Raw genomic sequence first — 25,610 nt, 5'->3', positions numbered from 1 at the left:
AAGCTGCCACACGTACTGTGTGCAAAGTGAGCTCAAACTTTAAATTAGCTAAATTAAGCAAATATGTTGTATACTTTTTTTAAGCAAATGGAGTATTTGACACAAATGGCAAAGTCACTCCATTCCTCTACCATCTCAATGTATAAGTTTATCTCAGTTTCATGAAAGCATGCAAACACAATGCTTTCATGGGACTGAGGCTCAGAAAGGTTAAGTAATTTTCCCAGAGCTCCCCAGACTATAAATGGCATGCAGCATCTCTGCTCTTTCTTAGGTGCACTTCAGAGGTGCTTCCTAATAAAGCATCGAACACTACTTCACAGCGTATGTATCCACTGTTGCGTGATTTAAGCAAAGTGCAGTCTAGATTCTCAAGGTACATGTTCTTTGCTTGTAAAAGGACCAAACACTAGGTACATCGTGAACTTCAAAAGTTCCAAGAGTTCAGCTCACCACAGAGAGTTTCCAGCTCATCACTGCTGTCACCACAGTCGTCGATGTCATTACATTGCAACTGGTCAGGGATGCACTTCCCACTGAGGCAGGTGAACTTGGAACTGTCACACCGGGTACCATTATCCTGGATACAGTACTTATTGTTGTTGGCCAGGTACCAGCGGCCCTCATGTGGACACTGGCACTCAGCGCCATTTGGACCTGAAGAAAGGTAAGCCCAGAAAAAAGCAAAATATTTCTGTAGCAAACACTGATATTTTCTCCCCCTGAAGAGCACTGGCAACAGCTTCTATATTATTAAACATCCTCTAAGACATGGAAACTCTGCTCTACGTTATGTTTTCATCAATATGAACCACCACCAGTTTCTAATGAATGTGGCTAATTCACCCTAATCTTTAAACCACTATTTCTTATCTTCATTGAAACATTAACAATGATTCTACCTTCTCAGCAAAATCTGCACAGCAATAGTCTCAAAAAGCACATCCTCTTATGAATTTATCATTCTCTATAAAACATACTTCTGAGGCACACTCTGTTTATTCAACTATAAACAGTACCTCCTAAGTGAAAGTATGAAATTTCTATTCAAGACATGATATGCAGCAGCCAAACCTGCATATTTCTTTCTACCTCCATTAAGCTTGAATTTAAAATGTCATTGTAAGAAGGCTCCATATGGAATAGGAAAGAAAAAAAACCTTAAGTCTTCTTCTCAACATACAAACCCTGAAATCTATTTTAGAAATTCCTCTGAAAACAAAGAGAATCTTTGCTCGTGCTGGAGCTGAATATTCCCTCAGCCTTCCCTACTAGTGGTCATCATTATTATCACTCTCCATGATTCTATCTTTGTGCCCAATGCTTTCAGTTCAGTTCAGTTCAGTCGCTCAGTTGTGTCCGACTCTTTGCGACCCCATGAATTGGAGCACGCCAGCCTCCCTGTCCATTACCAACTCCCGGAGTTCACCCAAACTCATGTGCATTGTGTCGGTGATGCCATCCAGCCATCTCATCTCTGTCGTCCCCTTCTCCTCCTGCCCCCAATCCCTCCCAGCATCAGAGTCTTTTCCAATGAGTCAACTCTTCGCAAGAAGTGACCAAAGTATTTACCTGGTGCACAAATATGGCTACAGCCCCCATTAAACCGATCGCAAGGACTGAGACATTGTTGTTGGTCCTTCACAACAGCACGAATACCCTTAGGCCGAAAGGGAAGGGTCACGGTCACTGCAGTCTGGCCTGACCCATCAACTTTGTTAGCTCGATAAATTTTCTGAGTGAGCAAGTCAGTCCAGTAAACATACTGGCCATAAATAGCCAAGCCAAAAGGACTATTGGCTCTGCTGACAATGACCTCCCTCAGATAGTGCTCTAGATCCATGCGCTCAATCTTCTCCCTAAAATGAAAATGGAAAAAGAAAATACTAGAATCTAGAAGGATTAAGGTCCTCAACTGGCACCCAATGCCTCAGTACAATCATGACTTTTACATAAGCCCCCAACTTTCCTTTCAAGTGGAGCGTATGGCAGCAAGAAATGTTTCTTCTGGTAATGGGAGAACTTCATCTCCTTATTAAACAATGGCCTATATAAATGATATCCAAATATTAATATAACCCACAAGTAATCCTACTAAATGAAACAGGAAAAAGAAACGAACAGTGGGAAGTATTGTGAAATAATATACCTCTTGCTTGGAAATAATACCTGTCTTGGTGTCTGGCACATAGTAGTCACTCAATAAAATGTGAATTACTTTTCCCTTCCCACCCGCTTAATAAGTTTTTCCATTTGTCATTGACTTTGAGATATCTTCCTAATTTAGACACAAAACATCCCTGCTTTATTTCAAGTGAGAAAATAAAGATAAAGTTGTTAGGTACTCAGCATCACGAGACCAAAAATCATAAGAAAATAAGCAAGGAAAGTTTAAGATTCCCAACATGCAGATACCAGCCATAATAAACAAAATCATCTCATATCTTCAATCATTAGGATGATGGGAATATATGTAATTTCAGAAGTGATTGGAGAGTTACATGCAAAAATTAGAGCTGACAGAACTTTATAAAGAAAATATTGCGAAATGGACTGAGAAGAAGCTGGCACAAGAAATGATTTTTCTTTTGAGAAGATGATCAAAAGACAAAGACTGAAGGAAAATGCTTTTACAAGACACTGAATGTTAAAACCCAGAGAAAAGTTACTATCAGTGTACATTTAAAGTCATTCATTTTTCGAGGTAGTTACATGATTATAAACTGAATGATTATATTTATAACCATAGTTGAAATTAACTTGTCCAGTAATGCATCTTTAGATGTCTTTCAGTTCATAATTACTCAGTCTCATGATAGAGATCAATTTTCACAGGTCTATTCACCAGTATTTCACCACATTATGCATATCCCTCTTCTTTTGAACAGGGAGGAAGAAATCTCATCAATACCCACAAGAATAACCAAAGACACGTACAGATTAGCATCTGCCCAGTAGATAAGGTTTTGTTCATAGTCCAGAGTGAGCCCGTTGGGCCAGACCAGGCCCCTGTCCACCAAGCTTCTCCGGGAGTATCCACCCATTGTGGCCATCTCGATTTTGGCATTGGTACCCCAGTCAGTCCAATACATGTACCTAGTGATCCAAAAGGAGTCGTAATTCACCACAAGGAACTCACTTCTTTTTACTTAAGAAAGACAGCAGCATTCTTTAACTGCAAATATAACAGTTATATCTGACACCAATAGAGCAAATGGAAACTTACTCCATTCCCACCCATACAGCTTGTCCAACAGGGATTTACTGAGTCGGGGCATTAATTCCCCAGTATGCGGCCAGACTTCCTAGGAGCACCAACCAAGGTTCCTTCCCAAGTAAGGTCACTCATGCTCTTTCATCCCTTAATCTGTAGCTACAGTATTACAAGTCCACGAAACACTGGCTCTCTATTAACATAAGATAATTTCAGACCCCGCTCCCTCCAGAAATAAGCAATCATGACATACCCTTGGCAAGGATCTAACACAATTCCTCTTGGCTTTGGAACTTGGGCTATCAGAGTGTGTCTAGACCCATCCGTGGCAATGGACTTAATCATCTGATTGGTGTAGTCACTGTAATAAATTCTTTTATTGATCCAGTCAAAGGCAATGCCCTCAGGACTCCCTATGCCTGGACATACAACCAACAAACACATAAAAAGAAGTCAGAATCTCAATAAACATTATAGAATCCCTGGGTCATCCATGTGTGTTGATCCCACTGCATCTCTTTCCAAGATAAGCTACAATTAGAGTGCACTTACCCGAAACAACAACAGTGGGAGGACTGCTCCTTGAATTCAGGTTGATATAGGAAATCTGGCCTTTTCCGGATGGCAAAAGTTGTGTGAAGTAGATTCTGTTATCTATGCTGTCATAGTCTAGGGCCACAGCCATTCTTTCCACACTTATTGCTGGGAAAGGTTGGCTATAGTCTTTGGGGTCAAAACGTAAGCTCCTCAAGGAATCATCCAAAGCAAAGATGAGGAAATTTTCTGATGAAATGGCACAGCTCTTACCATCAGCTTGCAGGGTCCCAAAGGCACAGTCACATTTAGGGGTTTGTGATTTAGGCAGAGCAAAGCAGAATTGGGCGCATCCTCCATTATTTTCCAAGCAAGGGTTGTTGTTGACCTCTGCTGGTGACCGAGGCTGGACACTCTGGTCAAAGATGGTCACATCTCTTAGCCAATCAATATTGTCCCTTATCACTGTTGGTCGATCTGCTCTATTTGGTTCCTTGCTGGCTTGGAGGATTTTCTTTAAATTCCTATCTACCCATATGATAGAATTTCCAAATACGGTGATGGCATAAGGAGCTGGGTAATGACTGCCGAAACGAATCACTTCAGTTTCCCCTCCCTCAATGCTGATCCTTGCAATTAAATCTACAGCATCATCAACCCAATAAATGTAGTTACTGCTATGATCCAATGCCAAGCCCCGTGGTGTGGCAGTGATGTCTGATACAAGCACAGTTCGATTGGTACAGTCAAGAAAAGACCGTTCAATCTTTGGGTTCTGCCCATAGTCAGACCAGAAGAGGTATCGATTCTTGGGGTCCACAACAATGTCTCTGGGCATATCCACTATGGTTTTAAGGAGAATGTGGCGGTGGGTGGTATTGATCCTTAGAACTTCTATCAGTGTTTCAGATCTAAAAGCATTGGTGAAATAAAGATTTCCTGCAGGAAAATGAAAGAGCATGCTGATTAATGGCAAACCAAGAAAAAAGAAGATAGCTCTTGTAAGATAGAGGTTTGAGCCAGTATATGTTGTCTTTCCCAGGAGGATAAATATCTCAGTTTAGGCTTAGGAAAATAAATATTTACTCTTAGGAACTAACAGTTCCTAACTGTTCCTACACTGTTTCTAACTAGTGTAGATGTTTTCATCATCCCATGGACCTTCTAAAGTCACCAAATTTGGGCATTACAGAACAAAGTAAATGTTAGAGCAAAAAAAGTATGGTGGGAAGATAGTTTACAATACATAAATGAATTTACTTAGCATGGGCTACATTTGGCCCATAGGCCATAGACTATTGACAGTTGTTTTTCAATGTATTATGAAAAACTGGATGGTAATTCAAAATTAAGTATATAAATCAGTATAGAAAAGTTAATATAATGTTGGGTCAGGCATTTCAGTTAACTACAACAAAGTACCTAATAATCAAAGGGTTTTCATAAATAACATGAGGAAGCAATTAAGAATTCAGCAACTACAATTGCTCAGCTTTAAAATAAATGATTGCCATTTTATGGTTTATATTTTGATATTCCTTTCTCTTTGAAAATTTAGACATTTCTAATTTAGAAATTAGATGTTCCTTTAAGGGTGAAATAAGTCCACATAATTAAATATTTCTTTCCATTTTGCCAACGACTCAGTAAATAATCTATAATGAGATCATCTATAATGAATCTGTCAACTGAAACACTATCATTAATAGGCACAAGGCTGTTACATTGATTCTAAAAATTCAGCTTATCTTAACTAATCTCAATAAACATCTAGGGAAATAGATCTGCCACATGTATGTTAAACTTTATAGTATAAATAAGATGATAGAAATGCAAACACAAAAAGCTTTTCAATAAAATCACTATACAGCTTACCCACCTGCTACCCAATCCACTGCAATACCCCGGACTCCATTTACTCCTATCCCATCTGTAACGATGTTTGTAAAATTAGACCCATCTGGTTTGATTCTACGGATTGCATTATTAGATGCCACAGAGACGTTAAAATCACACCAATAAATAAAGCCAGAAGATACGTCCACATCCACATGCAGTGCATTTCGTCCTGGAACATTAAAGAAAAGATCATTAAACTATGCTCTAGCTTGAATTAGAACTTTTAAAAATGTTTGCCCTTCCTCTCTAACCCTCATTCCAAATCCCCTTTGCTCAAACCATGCCCTGATTATGAAATAAAACTATTTATTTCCCAGTTGCAATGAGCACAACTACCCCCAGATCTTAGTTTCTAAAAGTCACTTCCCACAATAAACAGTACCGGCTTCTGGGAGAAATGGTTAAGCATAGGTTTGGGAAGGGAAGGTACAAGGTAAGCCTGGAACATATTTATTAGACCAGGAAGTAAGGAAGCATTCAAACACTAATGGAATCATGTCAAAAGAATATAGCAGCAGTATGAGAGGCTCTTCCCAGACAAAATGGATCAAAAGGAGCATCAAAAGAACAATTATGCTAAATGATTCTACACTGAATTAAAGAAATAAAAACTTGAGTGTATGTGATAATAAAAAGGAGAGAAGAATGTAGAAGGAATAATAAAGCAAGAAAAAGAACCATTTTGCAATTCCCAATTAAATCATCATTTCAGACAAAGACAAAAACCAATGAATAAAAGATGCTTGGGGGAAAAGATATTCATAGGGTATCAAAGTATAACCCCAAAATTTTCACATAAATTGTAGAGGGGCAAAAAGGCAGAGATTTCATGGTGATCACCATTACCAGGTGATCAAACGTAAGTATCAATTGTGGCAAAATGTTAACGATGGTTGAATCTAGCAAGTATAAGGGTGTTCACTACACTTTTCAACTTCTCTGCATTTGATATTTTTCAAAATGCAAAGCTGGATGAAAAACTTGCTGACTGTATAATATATTTACAAGATGGTAACTTAGATGACTTTTTAGACATAGGAAAGCAGAGATCAATCATGAGCACATGTGAATATGGTTATCAAGCAGAATAAACATGCTTCCTTACGTGCTGAATCCAAACATGGAGAAATGCTATATGGACTTCATATAGAAATGCTATAAGGACTTCAACATGGCATCCAGTGGAGTCAAATGTTACTTGTATTGGAGGAACGTACCTGGGCCTGCCACTGGCACCATGGCTTCTGAATGATCTGACAATTGCAAGCTAAAGCCCCTGATTGTCCGCAGCGTGGAAACAACAATGAAAGAATTGTATGGAGAGCAGGTCTGATGATCAGGATTGAGTTTAAATCCAGTGGCGCAGGCACAGGAGAACAGTCTTCCTGGTACAGGCAGGCAAATTTGCTGACAGGCATTCATGTTGTTGCTGCAGCCGTTTGAGGATTCAGAGCCTAAATGAAATCACAATTAGTTTGTAACTTTTCACCCCATCTATTTGACACTCAGTGTCAAATTTTGGGGTCATTATAAAAGTCAATAACAAAATATGGAATCTGAGTTAACCTAAAAACAATATTGGAGAGCTGAGTGCTTATAGAACTAACACACAGAAGTTTAAAATAGGACCACAACCATGTAATAGTTTATGTTATATCATAGTAGAGAATGGAGTACCAATTGTTTTTCTTCCACCAATCACTCAAGAGTTAGAGGAATAACCTATGCACTACCATTTAAAATTCTATCAATTTTAATTATATGATCAAATATGTGATGGATATTTGATTTAATGTATATTAAATAAGAATACTTGAAGTTTTTTTGAATATGCAATAAAATATCAAGTGACAAACCTAGGTTATAGGACAACAAACAAATTACTTGATCATCTTAGCCTAGATATTTCAAAATAAAAAAAATTATCTCTAGATCATAATACTAATTTAAAGGGGCAAATCAAAAGTTACATCATCTCAAAAAAGCACACCTAAGAGTACTCCTTTTAAGATTAAAAAAATTCTATTGTGTTATTCACTTTTCCAGTAGGTATCCAACCTCCAATGCTCCAGTAACTATTCTAGTTACTGGGTAGAGAGCAAGAAACAAGACAGACAAAATACCTGTCCTTATAAAGGTTACAACTAATGAAGAACTCGGACAATAAACACATACATAATTATGTCAGGGAGGGCAATAAAACAAAAGCAAAGTAAAAAGTGGTGGGGAATGAATGGGAGAAAGTTTACTCTGAAGTGAATCAGGCCTTTCAGATGCCACATTAGTCTTTGACACTTAGCCATGCTGGGATGATTTGAGAGAATGGCATTGAAATATGTATAATATCATATAAGAAACTAATCGCCAGTCCAGGTTCAATGCAGAATACAGGATGCTTGGGGCTGGAGCACTGGGATGACCCAGAGGGATGGTATGGGGAGGGCGGTAGGAGGAGGGTTCAGGATGGGGAACCCGTATACCCCTGTGGCGGATTCATGTTGATGTATGGCAAAGCCAATACAATATTGTAAAGTAATTAGCCTCCAATTAAAATAAATAAATTTAAGTTTTAAAAAATATATTTTGGGATAATTTCTATTTCTGTATGCACACAGGTTTGTGTGTGTGGTGTGGTTGTATACAGACATGTAAGTGCATAGATATATTCATTGAACACACATGAATGTATGTTTCAGTGACAAATACTCACCACGTCTTTGGTAAATTTTAAGGCCCCTGAGATCTGGGAGATTATTTCTCAAGACTACTTTGTTGGCCCCTGTAGCCTTGTCAACTCTTTCAATGACCTCATATTCTTCATCGGAGTAATAAAGGAAGGGGCCATGGACAGCAAGTCCCCAGGGGTAGGAAAGATGGTTTACCAGGATCATTCGATTTGTTCCATCCACATTTCCTCTTTCAATCTGAAAGGTTAGAATTTTTGCTATTGACTGATTCATGGTGAAATGAGGCAAATGTTTAAAACTAATATTCACTAAATAACGTTTCACACGTAGATAGCATTCTATCCTTCCCAGGGGTGTTTCATATCTATTTCTCACTATATGTGATAGTCTCACCTATACCAAGTGGTGGGTCAGACAAATGTCACTGTGCTCATTTCACTGATAATGAAGCTGAAGTCCAAGTAAGCCAGTCAACCTTCTCAGATGGCATGGTGAAAAATAGGGAACTAATCCCTGCATGTGATATTCTGGTCAAGGATACTGTATGCTAACTGGCCCTGGGTTTAACGTCATCACCAACCATTTCTGCAATGGAGACAGGAAACATACTCAACACACTCACAGAAGACAGCAAGACAGCGCTATTAAATCAGCACAGGAATAAGTCAGCCTCAAAATGACTCTGGTGAACTAGAGAAGAACTCAAGAATGAAGTTCCTAACAGGAAGTGATAAGCAGTCTGCTCTGGAAGAAAAAAAATATATAGACAGAGCTGGTTTGATCCTCCTCTGTGTCAGGATCTGAACTGATTGCTGGCGAGAGAGACAAATGGGTGTCACTCCCTGGCCCCTCTCGACAAGGGAATCCAGCAGTTACAAGAGCAGGCTATGTCCTGGAAACCAACAAAAATTCCAGAAGGGTGCAGCACAAGGAAGATAATCTCTGAAGAGAGCTGCTGAGGGAGTAACTGGGACCAGATGAGCTGCCCACACTTGGCTCAGGAATCTGGAGCTACTTATCCGGGCCAGGGCTCAGGGTTCCTTGCAGTTTTATGAAGACCACATGCCTCCATCATGAAAGCAGTTTCATTAGCGAGATAGCTAGAGAGAAGTGGTTCGGAATGGTGCAGGTGGCAGGAAAGGCTGGACCTGAGAGAAGACACTCAGGGACAAACTGCCGGGATTTTTGTGATAATTAAACAGGACATGCTTATTAGTGTGAAGGAGGAATATGAGGGTTCTAGCCTAGAAGAAAGGATGGAAGTCACACCACCAACCGGCTCACAGATTGCGGAGAGCAGAGCAGATGTGGAAACAGGAAGTGGGAGCTGCTGGGTAGTCTGGTCTGGGACATCCTAACTTGTATGCAGAAATCACAGCATGTGGCAAGTACTTCTGTAAAGGGCTTTCACACACATCACTGCATTTCTTCATTATAATCACATATTAAGAGTGAGATGAGTCCTCGTCAAGCTATCATGAACTGAAAATCAAATCTACTGGACCACTTTTTGAAGAGCATCTATGTCATAAACAGATCTGAAATCACTCCTGTTCTCTAAAGCAAGGAAGCAACTAGCACACATTCAACAACCAAAACAATACTGTAGTGATCAATAATTATTACTGAGTACTTTCTTTGTGCCTAGTTCCAGATCGGCTGCATAAGCACAGTAGTAAAGATCAAGTGTTATTTCTGTGAATGAATGAAATTGTATACTTCCTATTTTTTATTGCAGATTATAATGAACTTCATCTTGAAGTTTAAAATGACCAAGAAAGGGAGTCCTCACACATTACAACTACCAGAAAATAATAGGCATCTGTGAACAGATGCCTATTGAGCTCAGAAGTTTTCTGTTTAAAAGAAAAGGCTCTTGGAGGACAAATGTGGAATGAGAAATGGAATTTATCTTGAAGAAAAAGAAAGAATAAGGGAAAAAATAACATTCTGTAAAGAACTGGACTTCAAGGAAAGAAGTTATTGAGAGAAAGGGCAATAAAGCCCTGGTGCATGTGTGCGCATGCTAAGTCGCTTCAGTCATGATGTTATGGACTGTAGCCCACCAGGCTCCTCTGTCCATGGGGTTCTCCAGGCAAGAATACTGGAGTGGGTCGCCATGCCCGCCTCCAGATCTTCCCAACCCAGAGATCGAACCCACATCTCTTCCACATCTCCTGCATTGGTAGGTCGGTTCTTTACAACTAACTAGTGCCACCTGGGAAGCCCCAAAAGTGGCTGAGATTGTTTGAGAACCACTGCCAGACAACTCAGAGCAATGGATGTCAACTACCCAAGTTCTGCAACGAAGACCAACAGACTAAAATGGGGCACATACCACTCCCGTGCTGCTGACTGCCCAGTAGAGTTTTTGCTCCTCAATATCAAGGGTGATAAATGCCACATTTTCAAGGCTCCCAGTAAAGAGAGTTCTTGGAGATTTGCCATCCATGTTAGCGCTGGCAATCTTGGGGGGAAGGCCACTGTTGGTTCCTCGGTCTGACCAGTACAGTTTCCTACAACCATGAAAAATAAAGGTATTGAGTGAAACATTTTCACTATGTATTTAAATGAAAAACAAATTTTTTGTCCTCAGGATACGCACCATTCAATGGGGGAAGTCTGAAATGTCAATATCCTGTTACATACAGCGTGGAGTTTTCTAATGTCTGTATACTTCCCAGTTATTACTGGGAGAGAGGCCACTTAAAATGAAATCTGACACAGGATACCATTTTCCACTGGTGGACAGTCCTTTAGCTTGGTCACACAGGACGTTCATGGACTAAAAAGTCTGTATCAACAGTCAATTCCAGACTCACATACTGCTAAGCACACCAGAAAAGAAAGAGCTAATGCAAAAGTATTCAAGTACCTCCCTGATCACTTCTCAGCCTTCTTTATTTCTTTTCCGAATCAATTACCACAAGATAAGCTATTCCAATTTTCATGATGGAAAATGCAGTGTATACACATGAATCCTAATCAGCACACAGAATTACCAATTTCATTAAAATATGTGAAGGTTGCTTTCCATTTCCATTGAGGACTTAACTTCTAGACATGAGTCAAAGTTTTCATTCCTTTCAAACTCACCTCCTGCTTCACCAGACAGCCTTCTCAAACTCTTCTACGATTCCGCAAAGCCTTAATTCCAATCATCTTTACTGGCATCTTTCTTTCACCATCAATCCAATATACCCTTCCCATGAACCTACTCTTCAATTCTAAACTTCTTTACCTCTAAGTTCTCAAACTCTGAAATTCAACCAAACTCTTCCATCTCTTCCTTTCTCCTATTTTACTTCTTCCATTGAATCTATCCTCTGCCCTTAAAATTTGTCTGAGCTCTCAAATCTTCAGGCCCTCTATGCCTGGACCTCATACCATTTTAACTGTTTTAACAGTACTCTTATTTATTCTCATGATCTCCTTAACTTGCTAACTGCTCACCGTAAGTTCCTGTCATTATCCTCTCTCCTCTCCCATTCCAGGTTGCCAAAAGTTTTCTGGACAAAGTCACAAAACTCTTACAAATTCTGAGTTCACTAAAAATTTAAGCTACTTAACCTTAGCTAAGAATTCTCATCACTAGCTAAACATTTTCTTTTTCCCCTGACTCTTGCCACTTCAATCCTGATTAATCTTTCTAGACAGAATGATAGATTTGTTGCCACTCCAATCCTGATTAATCTTTCTAAAATACAGATTAGGTTCTATCATTCCTTTCCTCCAAATTTCCTGCTGGCTCCTTATTTCTCAAAAAAAAAAAAAAATACAGTACAACTCCTTAGCATGACATTAAAGCCCCTCCCTGATTCATCCCCAAGTGGCTTTAGCTGCTGTATCTCTCCCAACTAGTCAACTGTCCCTTACTCGAAGTCTCTGGTTTCAGCCCTCTACACAACCATGCTAAGTACCACCATGCTTCTGGGCCTCCACTGCTCTTTGGCCTCAAGTACCACTTCTCAGCTGCAAGCCATCCTCCATCTACTGGTGGTCTTCTCACCCTTCAAGGTCTATTTCAAGCTTTCCACATTCATTCAAAGTCAAAATATATAATTGTTCACTCTATTTTAAAATGCCTGAAATTCTTGCCTGTTTGAAATTCAGGGCTACTAATTTGAAAAATACATATCACATATAACTTAACAGCTATTTCTTTCATACTGAGATCTATATTTTCTTTTTTATATGGTGGTGGTGGTTTAGTCACCAAGTCGTATCCGACTCTTGCAACCCCATGACCTGTAGCCAGCCAGGTTCCTCTGTCCTTGGGATTCGCCCAGGCAAGAATACTGGAGTGGACTGCCGTTTCCTTCTCCTTCTTTTTTATATAATTTCTTTCTTTTTTTTTTGGCCGTGCTGGGGCTTTGCTGCATGAGAGCTTTACTATAGTTGGGGTGAGCAGGGGCTACTCTCAAGTCGTGGTATACAGGCTTCTCATTGCAGTGGTTTCTCTTGTTGCAGAGTACAGGCTCTAGGGCATGCAGGCTTCTGTAGTTGCGGCTCCCTGGCTCTAGAGCACAGGCTCTATTGTTGTGGCACACAGGTGTAGCTGCTCTGTGGCATGTGGGATCCTCCCAGATCAGGGATCAAACCCACATCTCCCACACCGGCAGATGGATTCTTTACCACTGAGCTACCAGAGAAGCCCTGAGATCTATATTTTTCAAATGCTGGCATATGAAATCAGAAGAGATCCTATGTTTGAAATCTTCTATTTTATCAGATCATAATACAAACCAAAGTGCTGCTGTATAGAAGACATATGCTATTTCTGAATGAACACTCACCCATTAATAGGATCGATAGTTATGCCAACTGGCAAACCAACTCCAAGACTCGTCCCATCATTGGCAATCAGGGTTTTCCTGTAACTGACATCTCCTCGAAGTGTCATAACCTGTATAAGAGGAAAATAAGAAAGCTAAGGTGAAGGAAAACTGAAACATGCAACAAATTCAAACTATGATTGGGGTGAATGAGAGAGTTTGCATGGTAGATAATCCCTAATTGCATCTCAGAGCTATGAGAAAAATCAGCTCAATAGAAAATGGAAGTAAGAAAATGACATCACCTCTCAAATTTCTATTTGCAATTTATCTAAAAATCCAGGAGAAGCTATTTACATGGATCACTGCCTGAGTGAAACTACAAAATGCCTTCAGAAAAAGATGCTGCTGCTGCTAAGTCGCTTCAGTCATGTCCGACTCTGTGCGACCCCATAGACGGCAGCCCACCTGGCTCCGCCGTCCCTGGGATTCTCCAGGCAAGAACACTGGAGTGGGTTGCCATTTCCTTCTCCAATGCATGAAAAGTGAAAACTAAAAGTGAAGCCGCTCAGTCGTGTCCGACTCTTAGCGACCCCGTGGACTGCAGCCCACCAGGCTCCTCCGTCCATGGGACTCTCCAGGCAAGAGTACTGGAGTGGGGTGCCATTGCCTTCTCCACAGAAAAAGATGAGAACCATCCAAAGGGAACCCCACAGGTCTCCTGTGCCCCGATGACTGGACCGGAGCACCCAGTGGTCCATCACTGCAAACACAGTTGAGCAAACCATCTAATTCACTTGAGTGAGTTCTGTGCCACGTTAACGGCCTGTGTGCCAATGCCGGCCCTGCCAGATCCTACATGACTGACTACAGCACCTGAAGCAAGTAAGTTCACCTCTCTGAACTGTGTTAGTCAAGTGTGAAGATAATGGTCCCTTCTGCATAAAGGTCCCAGCAACATGGGAAAATTCATGCAAAGTGCTTTGCCCAGCACCCGGCACGACTACAGTCAGTGTGTTTTATCGACCTGTTTATGGGAACCCACTATACAGCAGGCATTAAATTAAGCACTATCGGATTTAATCCTCACAGTGACTTCATGAGATGGATGCCACTATCATGCCCACATAAGGTAATACAGAAGAGGCCTAGAGAGGATTTGTGGGTTTCCTATTGTTATGTTTTTAAGCAATCTTGCTTGAACTGTTATAACTACAGGGTTATACCACTGTGAAACACCACTGAGAGATACCCGTTACTGGACCAGAAGCAGTTTCTTATAGAAACAAGGCCATTTTAGTATGCACTTGAGACAGTCTGAGGTGAGAAACACTCGTAAGAAATAAGAAAACGCCTCTTGATTTGCACAAAGCCTTTTCTATAAAATCGTATTTCAATACAAACTGATTATTTATGCTTGTTTCCATCTTTGCCTTTCTATCTATATACATCTTTCTCCCTCCCTCACTCTTTCACATGGAGAAGGCAATGGCACCCCACTCCAGTACTCTTGCCTGGAAAATCCCATGGATGGAGGAGCCTGGTAGGCTGCAGTCCATGGGGTCGATAAGAGTCAGACACGACTGAGCGACTTCACTTTCTCTTTTCACTTTCATGCATTGGAGAAGGAAATGGCAACCCACTCCAGTGTTCTTGCCTGGAGAATCCCAGGGACGGGGGAGCCTGGTGGGCTGCCGTCTATGGGGTCGCACAGAGTCGGACACGACTGAAGCGACTTAGCAGCAGCAGCAGCAACAGCACTCTTTCACACACACACACACAAACACACACATCCTTCTCTCCCTCACTCTTTCTATTTTTCTCTCTCCTGTGTAGCAGCTTTTTCTCCTATTTGGATTAAAATAAGTTTTTCAATTTGCCTCTTTCTGCTACAATTTCTCTCCTTTTCCTAAGGATGTCTTCGGTTCAAAAGAAAGTCTCCTTGTTTTTTTGGAATAGCTGGAGCTCTGTGGCAGACAGCCTTTCTGTATGTTTCACATTTCAATTACAAAATTGCTTTCAGTGAATGAGCACACAGCTACCCCTAGTGGAAAAGCTGGAATTCAACATGAGTTACTCCTACTCTGGTAGCTTAGTCAAGAATCTGCCAGCAATGCAGGAGATTAGGGTTCAATCCCTGGGTCAGGAAGATACTCTGGAGAAGGAAATGGCAACCCCCTCCTGTATGCTTGACTAGAACGTTCCATGGACAGAAGAGCCTGGCAGGCTACAGTCCTGGGACTGTACGGGATCTTTAATCAGACATGACTGAGCGACTGAACACACACACAGCATGGCACTGATCCATGGAAAGCATTTACTAGTGTTTGCTGAATGAATGTGCAATTGAGCAAACAAGCCAGACTCGAAGCCAGGACTCCAGAGCAAGCTTTCTTTCCTCTGGACCTTGCTTCACTGGGGGCACAATTTAAGTTTCCATGGTTAAAGTAGCCTCACCCATACACACACACGCACATGCACACACACACACGCACGCACTCAGTTCTTCAACTGGTGCTATCTAACCCCGATGAAGGAGACAAGCGCCCTGCTCTTGAAAGACTATCAGTCCACAAGAGAAGACCCCCTTTACAAAACAGGAGCAGATTAATTGCCATTTGGAAAGAAGACAGTTTTGTACTGAGTGGCCTCTAGAGGATGTGAGTTTGGTACTAAAGGTCTTGGCAGTAAATATTGCCTTGTCTTGGGCCGGTGATATTTTTAGTTGAAGTTGTGCAAAATACCTTCTGTCACTGTCCAAGGGGGTTGAAGCAGGATGGACTGCTGCACTTGTGGTTTATAACAAGGCAAAGTTAGACCACCCACCCCTTCCCACCCCACCTCCTGGAATCAGGGTAGTGAAGCTGACTTCTGTGGGCTTCACAGTCTTACCAAATGAAGAGCATGAACCAGATGAGCCTCCAAGTTTCCCTTCATGTTAGGAGCTGTGATTCTACTTGGCTTGAGATTAGGATACTGAGTACATACTGTGACTATCCCTGTCCCCGTGACCGTTTACTGCACTTGTTGGCCCTCAGCAATGTTGTAGGGTTTGGATGGCTACCGTGGAGGCTCCTGAGGAAGGCTACTGTGCACCTTCCTCATCGTTAGCATCAATCTTTCTGAATGTCCCAAAGAGAACCGACGTACTAACTGATGCTTCATCCAGAGCAGTGGACTGTCACCCTACGGCCACATTCCCAAGACTGCCCCTTTGCATTAGGACTTCTCATTCTCACTCTGAATTAATAATCCCTCCCATGTCTTAACCTTATCCCAGACTGGAGTAAACCAACACTAGTCAAGTTACCTCTGAGTTACTTCATGTGATTTCATACCTGTGCCCCTATAGAGTTTCTTCTGGGAATTAAGAGTGAAAAGAACACTTATCTCACAAAGGAAAGCATCAAAGGAATCAGAATCAAGTTTCTACTTTCTGTTTCACTGTTAGAGTCATAGATTTCCATCTTAGAACAATGGCAATCTAAAAATTTGGTTTAGAACTGAAATAGCATTGGATACTTGATGGGGAAAGATGATGGAAATGGGCCTTGCCTACTATAAGCTTCCCTTTACACTGAATTCATGACATAATTTTTACTTATCTTTGTATATATTTTAATAAATTCTTATTTATTAAATTATTAACAGGCTGCCATTGATACTCAGGTGGAGACAAAATAGCACAGTAGAAAGTTTCAATTTTTAGGTTTCTCCTTGTCTTCAGAGAACTATACTAATATCCCTTTTTCCTTCCTCCATATGACAGCATTTCCTGAAATTTTACATGAATCAGAAACCAGTGTTTCTATCAACAGTTTTATGGACTTAGTACCTTAATTGATCGAGTCACGTGATCAGTAAAATAAAGGTTTCTTGATAGCCAGTCTAAGGCCAGGCTCGCAGAAGCCCCCAAACTTGACAGAGGAGCAAACACTGTCCTGTTGGTTCCGTCTGTCTTCACTCTGTGAATTTCACCCTAGTGAGAAAGACAAGGAGTGGTGAGCTGTTTCAAGGTCACAGCTTCTTCACTGCAGTTGCTTTAAGATACTTAATGCATGGAAGAAATGCAAAATGCCAGGGCCACTGGGTGGGCTCACTGGGTAAAACACCAACGCCAGCAGCACTGAATCATTCATGTTCTCTCTGCCCCTTCCCCATTCTCACAGGTTTCTTCCCTAATAGGTAAAGAAAGAGTCCCAGTGGGAAGGAAGTTGGAGGAATGTTCTCTTTTCTCCTAAAGACAAAGATTCTGAGTGAAGGCCACAGCAGCCACATCAGATGTTTTCCTGAAATTCCCTTAGGGAATTATTGCCTTTGGTCTTAACTGAAGATCATTCTTATGTTAGTCTAATATCTTCCACTAGATTAAAGCTCAAGAGCAAACTTGGTTACTGCTTCCTCTTGGCATGTATTCTGCAGTTGGAAGCAGCCAGTTCACTGCAGGAAAGTAGTAGTCACTTAATACTTGATGAATGAATAAATGCACCCAAGGGCTTAAACGTGTTTATTATTGGGTCTTTGCTCCAGGCCAACTTCCCATTGACACCCCTCACTGAATTAAAAAAGGCTTAGCGTTTAACTAATTTCTGTCTGGGTCATTCCCACCCCGACCCCCGCAAGCAAAAATGTAAGAAGGCCTCCGTGAAGGTAGGCTCTTCAAGAACAAGCTACATACTTGGAATGTTATTCGAAACTTACTGGATTTTCAAGCCAATAGATGAACTGCTCTGAATAATCAACTGCAACATCATAACCATTGCGTATCCCTGATATGGGCACCATCCCATCAAAGGTCTTCACGTCAGGATTAAGGGAAATTCCAAAAATTATACTGTTTCTTACAACTATTAGGAATGCTTGATCATCTGTGAAAATAACAGAATATCACTCAAAATTATATCCCAGATATTTAGACTAACAGAAGGCAAAGGATTATTACCATCTGATAGGATAAAATGCCACTGAAGGAACATGGCAATAATTATAATGCATGATAGATATTTCACCAGAAAATTCAGGGTTTTCCATTGGGTTTCAGTGGGTTGTTGGGTCACCAGACCACCAATTTCACATACGAGACTTCTGGAATCACCCAAGGTAGATCAGCATTTACCTTACACTTCATTAATTCCTTACTCACACTGCTAATCCATGTTTGGATAGTCACAGACAAGAAGTTCTCCCATTTCTAGATGCAGAATGACTCAGGCAAGAGAGAGTTGGATTTTCACATTTTGGGGCAAAAGAAAATTTGTAGTCTCTTCTTGGTGAATGGCAGTTCATTAGTTTTAAGTATTTTAGAAAATAACACCACAAAGTGTTGCCTAGTGTTTATGAAAGGGTCTAATTACTAAGTAAATCTAATTTATAATTGCACCAACTGTTATTTGACTAATGTCTATCTTCTGCATTAGATTCTAACTCCCAAAGGGCAGTGACCCCGTCCAATTTACTCACTATTATGTCCCCAGAGCTTGGAATAGTTGTCTAATAAATATTTGCTAACTGAATGACCCCATACATGAATAAATGGATGGACAGATAAGTAAATATGTAGAGTGTCTTCTGAAGTTCTCAAAAGTATCTATATATTGCAATTTAAACATCTTCATAATATCTTATTTAAACTATCACTTTATGTAGGCTCTTTAATAGATAATGAGGTCCTTTTTCAGAGATCATCTTCTCCAGACTATAGGCGCATTATGAAAAAACTAATAAAGTTCATGAGTAGGGTTTTATTATCATTCCTCTGCGAGAAAAGGAAAACTTTGAAATGTGAGTTTGTGTTATTAAGACATGTAAGATATATCACCTATTAAGACAAAGTATAAAATGATTAATTATTGCATAATCTTCATGGGCTAAAAATGGTGTTTGCATTATTTTGATTATTCCGGAAGCTTTGCATCTTCAGCAGGATTATTTTGACAATTTTTTCTTTACTTTCTTTTACATTCGATTAGCTTTTCCTTGTTCCTGGCATTTCCATTACTGAGAAATGAATTGACTCAATTGATTACCTAGTACAGATTTGAAATTTGCAACTCTTCTTGAAAAGTACTACAATGTATAGCATGTAGTCTTTCACAGCAACCAGCAATGCTGTTTTCAAAAGCAACTGAGGCCAAGGAGCCTCCCACAGCTATGCAACTCTTGCAGGAAACAATGCAATGAGATTAACGCCCAAACCTTGCCTCGCTCAGCTGCTTTTCCTCTTTTCTGAACAACTGCAATAAATCAAAATAGCCATCCCCATTTATTGAGAATACATGCTACACAATATGCAGCAAACAAATACTTGTTCATTGAATTTCTCTCCTTAAAGCCTTTTGTTGTTGTTGCAAAATAACCAAGGTCACTTGGACTCTAAAACCTATGTTCTTAATCACTATTCTGCAAAAAGTACATGCTGGGTACTATTTATTGAATATCAAATCACTCCTGAATTCATTTGATTTAAATACAGAAATTAAAAATTATGAGTTTCAAATGTACCCTGAAATTATTCTGAGATCATATTTAATGATTAATTAATTATATATTATAAATGCTCATTGGTTCAGAGAAATAAGAAATATTTCTCAATTTCACAGGGGAATTTTTACTTACTCAAAATCTGATTCTGCTCTTTTTTAGGGTAATTTTTCTTTTGCTTAATTGGAAGAATTGTTAACTAAAGCACTGTTTAAGGCTGAAAAATCTTCATCTCTTATCCATCAAACATGGGCCTCCCGGACTCCTCCTCTAATAAGCTTTTCCTCCAGCGCTACTCCTTCAGCCAATTCTCCTCCCTAGGGATAAGTCTCAGGACCTCCGTCTGTTCACTGCGTTTGAGAGGGTTTACAACCAATGAACATTTGCGGGCCATAGATTAGAGGTGGGGTATCATTTAACGCTGCACTGGCAGAAGTGACCACCAAAACAGCAGGTGGCATAGGAAGGTGCATGAAAAGTGCTCTGTGGCAAAGAAAAAAGGACTAATTTTATAACTCTACACATCAGTAAAGGCATAAACATGTGAAAAATACATGAATGGAAAATAAAAAATGATATTGAAAGGTTTGTCATCCATTCAACATTCACTGAGTGACACTGTGTGCCATGGGCATATACAAAGGGATCAGGTTTATCCTCAAGGAACTGAGAATCTGGGGGGCCAGACAAAGAATATGGACCATGGCCATGAAAGAGTAGGCACAGCAGCATCTAGGGTTGGCTGGAAAGGAGATCAGGAGAAATGAAAATTTCTTCATTTTTATTTTTCATGTCATTATCTTATTAAGAATTAAGATTAGTGTTAGCAGAGCAAAGAAGTGAAAAGACAACAGTCATGAATGAAAAATTTATGTTGTCATTAAGAGGTGGCATTTATGACTCCCAAGCATAGCTCCTCCCAGAGTCAGACCTTATACAACCCTATTTTGGATGTGCAGCTCTTAATATTAGGGGGTGCTGGGAAGATGGTTTGAGTTTGGGGGGCTTTTTGGCACTTGAAGAACATATTTGATAAACAAGAAAAAAACTATTTCATACAGAGAAAGCTCTCCCATTAAAATTTTATAACATAAAATTAGGAAAAAATAGAAATACTCCCTAATCTCCCTTCCCAACAGTAAGCACTATTGACATTTGTGTATCCTGTCCTCCAGATTTTTTTAATGCATGCTTTTATGAATACATAGCCAATATTAAACAATCTGTGCTTTTTCACCTAATCTTATACAAGAACTTTCAAAGATATTCTAGACACTGTACAGACAAAATTTTAAAGGTGATCAAATATTTAAATAAACTGTTTTCATCTATGAATGTTGTCTTCTAAGCTTCTTGTTGAAAAAAAGCAATTTTTTTTTTTTTTAGTTCACATATATTAGGACTCAGTAACCCAACCGATGCTCAGAAGCCTGTTGGAAAATGTTGAAAAAGTTCCACCTCAGTAAAAATCAGTCCACGGGAAACCACTAGTGGAATTATTTGTGAAATAAAAAAAGGTATTTTTTTAGGGTTGACACTTATCAATCACTATCAGATAGAAACGTAGATGACACCAATCCCCAACGCACAGTTCAACAATCTTTGTGTGGTGAAAGAATGTTTTGTACAAAGAATGTCTATAGCCCCGTTTAATCTTCTGCTGAAAGACTCTGAGGACACACTAAATTAAACAATGTCAACAAGGATTAGGTTCATAATAAATCTCTGAAGAAACACTGCAAATGCCAATCCCTTTGTAAGCATTACCAATAATTAAAATCTTTCATCACAAAAGTATCACTGCAAAATATTACATGCTGATGGAATTCAATGTTCAGTAACCCTGCATCTGTATAACCTGTAAATGCCATAAATTTCCTGGATTCAGGAATATATTTTCCTTTTGAAAACTAAATTTTCCTCTAGAATTAAGACTACTTTTCTCTTAATTTAGGAATTTTTCACCATTAAACATTTACTTTTAACTTGTCCACAGCCATTTTTATCAGGATGAAAATGTTTACTCCTTTTCACTGAGTAATGAAAGAAACTTGCTTATACTATCTCTTTAGATTTTTAAGCAAAGGCAAATGATTTCTTAGAAATCCCCTTTGTGGATTGACTCTATCTTATCCTTCCTTTCTTGATCCCTAAAGTACTTAGTATAATATTCACATACTCTTCAATCAACCCAGGAAGATATCTAGGATGAGATGAAGAATAAATTGCCGAAATAATCACTCAAAGTATTTCATACAAAGAAAAGTTTCATTTTTAGAGCGCCATAAAATAGTAAATAATAAAGGGACTGAAACTGGAGTCAGAACACCCATACTGTAACACTCTATTTACTACTGGTTATGAGAATAAAAAATGAAATAGGAGGCACTTTCCTTGTGGTCCAAGGTTAAGACTCCACATGCTCAATGCAGGAGTCCAGGTCTGATCCCAGGTCAGGAAACTAGATCCCACATGCCATGCAACTATGAGTTCACATGCTGCAGAGTTCACAACTAAAAAATCCCACGTGCCACAACTAGACCCAGTACAGCCAAACAAATAAATAAAAATAAATATTTTTAAAAATGAGATAAGTAACCTAAAAATGAAACTATCCACGAATATCCATAATTTTTATTTCTAAATGCAGAATTTGGAACTTCCCATTATCACAGCTTACCTGCCTATAACCAAGTAAGAAAAAATGTGAGGTTAAAAAATGCTGAACCACAGGCACACATAATATTGGCTCCATATATAGAAACTATATTTCAATTACAACTCATTTGTAATGGAGTTTCTGTATATGGTTGATTGTAAATCAGTTTTTGTTTATGGTGCTCAATTAACTCACCCCATACGGCACACACCCCACAGATATCTGCTGATCAGAGGAAACATCGCACACACGCGCCATCACCAAGTGCTTTAGAGTTTGATGGCAAGTTCCACCTTCAGAGCGTACTTAAAGGACATACTCTACCTCTCACGCAAGTCACAGAATCACGAGCAAGAGTCCACCCAGAAGGACAAGCACAGGAGTAAAGGCTCTTTGAGGAAAGCAGGCACAGATGGCTGCATCGGGTATAGCTGCACGGATTTGAGGCTGTAATACAAAGAGAAGAAAACAGGGTGAATGGAAAACTGCCCACATTAAAGTGAACAGAATGCATATAATCAAATATTAATCAGCCACCAAAAAAGAAGAAAATACTCCATTTGCAACAACATAGACAGACCTGAAGGGTATAATGATATCACTTTCATATGAAATCTAAATCAAAAAATAAAAAACAGATTGGTGCTTGCCAGACACAGGGAACGCAAGGTAGCAAAAAGTGTGAAGGTGGTCAAAAGGTGGAAACTTCCAGTTACAACATAAAGAAGTCTTGTGGATGTAATGTACAGCATGAAGACTAAAGAGTTGATCCTAAAAGTTCTAATCACAGAAAAATATGTGGTGATGGATGTTCACTAATCTCACATTGATCGTTTCACAATATATATAAATATCCAATCATTATGTTGCACACCTAAAACAAATGCAATGTCATTTATCAATTACATCTTGATTAAAAAATTGTAATCCCAGAAGTCTCTGATATTTGGACACACAAATATTTTAGTTACCTTGGCTAGTTCGGTTTTTGCCCTTAACTACTTCTCCCTTCCCTAACATCATCTTTCAACATAAGGTTCATAAGAGGCATAAGGGGGAAGAATGACTTACTCAAGGTCACAGACCTATCCAGTCTATAAATGGAGTATGAACAAACAGCCCCTGAGTAATCCAGAGCTTAGAAGTAGAAATTTGATGCTACATAAGATGTGTCTCCTTGGCTGACCCCAAAAAGATCTTTTTACATTAAATGAAACCAGGTTGTGTTCTCTATGTGACCTTATCTACTGTTGTGAAAGTTCTGGTTAGGTAATAATCTTTCTTTTTTTAATTGGTGACATCTTTCTGTTGTGTTTCTACTCCTTGAAGTAAAGAGACTTGGTGTGTATCCTGTGCTGATAGGATATTCTCTAGATCTTATATATTCTCATTACATATACTTTGTTAGATGCAGTAATCCATTCGTTCACTCAAAAACTAGTAAAGCCAAACAGGCTTTCAAGGTGGTGCTAGTGGTAAAGAACCCAACTGCCAATGCAGGAGACTGGGAATACTGTAAATATGAGGCCGTTATTGTAACAAAGGGAACCAGAACTAAACTCATAAACCATGTGACTTTAGAATGTGAGAACAAAGAACAAAAGAATTATGAAAGAGAGAGCCGTTTTCGATAGGATGGTCAAGAGCCATCTGAGAGAATGAAGTCACAAAGGACCATCTGAGAGTAACAGAAGGAGCACCTCAGACAGAGATCTGGGCAAGGAGCATCCCAGGGCAGACGTTCAGAGATGGGAAGAGAAGCCGGATATGCTTCTGTACCAAAAGGAAGTCCAGGGAAGCCCCGTGTGGCAAGAGTAAGTGAGAGAAAAAAACCAGGGAGACTTTGAGTATGTAAACACATAAAAGATTTGTGTTTTCCATGATAAATAGAAATCATGGAAATACACTGTCCAAACAAATAGGTCTGCAAAATTATACATTTTACATTCCCAGAATCAATGTTTTCCAAGCTATACCCAGAAAAGATATGCCTATCACGTACAAACTGGCTGTTTTGCAGGATGAACCACAACAATGCCAAGAGGCTGGTGAAGAGTCATCACCACTGACTGGTTCCCCCCATGCCACTTATTGGCCTTCATAACCTCATGAGTAGCACGATCGCTCCAGTACACAGTATCTTCAAAAAGACTTATGGAGTAAGGATGGCGCAGAATCTGTGAAGCAGAAGAGAACAATGAGACCTAGAAATAAAAACTAAGATGAACAAAGTAGGAAGGGATACCTACCCAAGAAGATGGTTTCCTTTAGCATTTAACTTAACAAAGACATAGCAAAATCCTTTCTCAAGAGACAGAAAAAAACATACTTCTTGACCTACATCCCACTGACAAATTAAAAATACTTTCATGGACCTGTGTCATTTAGCCTTCATCTTTACTCTGAAGGCTTCAAAAGCTCTTTAGTAAAATATACTTTTTCTTCATTTTCCCATTTAACTTGTGAAAATAAATTTCACCAGAATTTCCTGAATAAAAATACAAAACATGCAACAAACTATGATTTCATTGAGGAATTTACATATAATTAAATCATTATTTATGGGGAAACAAAAGATTGGCATCAGCTAAGTGACAGATCAACTAAATCACGCAAGCTATTAATCCTTCCTGGACCATGAACAGGAATAATGATTTTCTGTGAAAAAAGATGGACCGGCCCTCCTTCCTGTTGATATTTTCTGGATGTCTACGACACAGAAGTGAATTTCTTACTTTTCTTTTACTCCATATGCTTCCTACTAAACCATGATCTTACTTTAATTTCCTTTCTTTGCTACCAACTTACCAAATCACTGGCTATCACCTGCCTCCGATTGCTTCCATCGTAGTGACAGAAGTCTAGGTAATCAAGATAGCCATCCATGAAATAGAGTAGCCTGTTGGGGTAGTCAAGAGCTAATCCATTGGGCCAGTAGATCTTCTCCTGCACAATGATGGTGCGCTGACTGCCATCCATGCTAGCTCGCTCAATGCGAGGGTGACTGCCCCAGTCAGACCAGAACATCACACGGTCACTGTGGAAAGAAATGACTTACCAGTTGGACAGGACACATTTCTACATGGAAAATAACTGTCATTTTAAATAATAGAATATCATGTTTATGCTCTGCTTAAAATAACACATCTCCAGTTCAGAATATATGCAAGAGCTTACTATGTCACAAAGCAAAACTGCAATCATAATGCAATCACAAGCCATCTGGGTGTTTTTATAACGTTCATAAAACAAGCAGTACAGTGTGACACACTGAAATGTCTCAATGCTGATTTGTGCTTCTGTACAATCCATATACAGTTGATCTAGAAAAGTCCATCTGTCCTTGTTTATCTACCCTGTCA

At 39.6% G+C, this 25,610-nt stretch overlaps 1 protein-coding gene across 1 annotated transcript in view; it reads right to left on the bottom strand.

Annotated features, from left to right (window-relative positions):
- Positions 1-25,610, bottom strand: part of LRP2 (LDL receptor related protein 2) — a 176,519-nt gene that overhangs the window by 54,530 nt on the left and 96,379 nt on the right. The window contains exons 29-43 of the mRNA XM_061435989.1: positions 25,057-25,285; positions 24,251-24,425; positions 22,573-22,695; positions 17,811-17,977; positions 16,945-17,088; positions 13,131-13,240; positions 10,673-10,850; positions 8,358-8,571; positions 6,865-7,101; positions 5,628-5,816; positions 3,767-4,687; positions 3,468-3,633; positions 2,938-3,096; positions 1,573-1,859; positions 454-657 (exon numbers count right to left, since the gene is read on the bottom strand). Coding sequence (XP_061291973.1) covers positions 454-657; positions 1,573-1,859; positions 2,938-3,096; positions 3,468-3,633; positions 3,767-4,687; positions 5,628-5,816; positions 6,865-7,101; positions 8,358-8,571; positions 10,673-10,850; positions 13,131-13,240; positions 16,945-17,088; positions 17,811-17,977; positions 22,573-22,695; positions 24,251-24,425; positions 25,057-25,285 — 3,503 coding nt within the window. The remainder of the gene's footprint in view (positions 1-453; positions 658-1,572; positions 1,860-2,937; positions 3,097-3,467; positions 3,634-3,766; positions 4,688-5,627; positions 5,817-6,864; positions 7,102-8,357; positions 8,572-10,672; positions 10,851-13,130; positions 13,241-16,944; positions 17,089-17,810; positions 17,978-22,572; positions 22,696-24,250; positions 24,426-25,056; positions 25,286-25,610) is intronic.

Source organism: Bos javanicus, chromosome 2 (assembly GCF_032452875.1).
Source record: "Bos javanicus breed banteng chromosome 2, ARS-OSU_banteng_1.0, whole genome shotgun sequence".
Taxonomy (NCBI): domain Eukaryota; kingdom Metazoa; phylum Chordata; class Mammalia; order Artiodactyla; family Bovidae; genus Bos; species Bos javanicus.
Note: the sequence above shows the minus strand (reverse complement) of the source record. Positions and strands in the feature narration are given on the sequence as shown.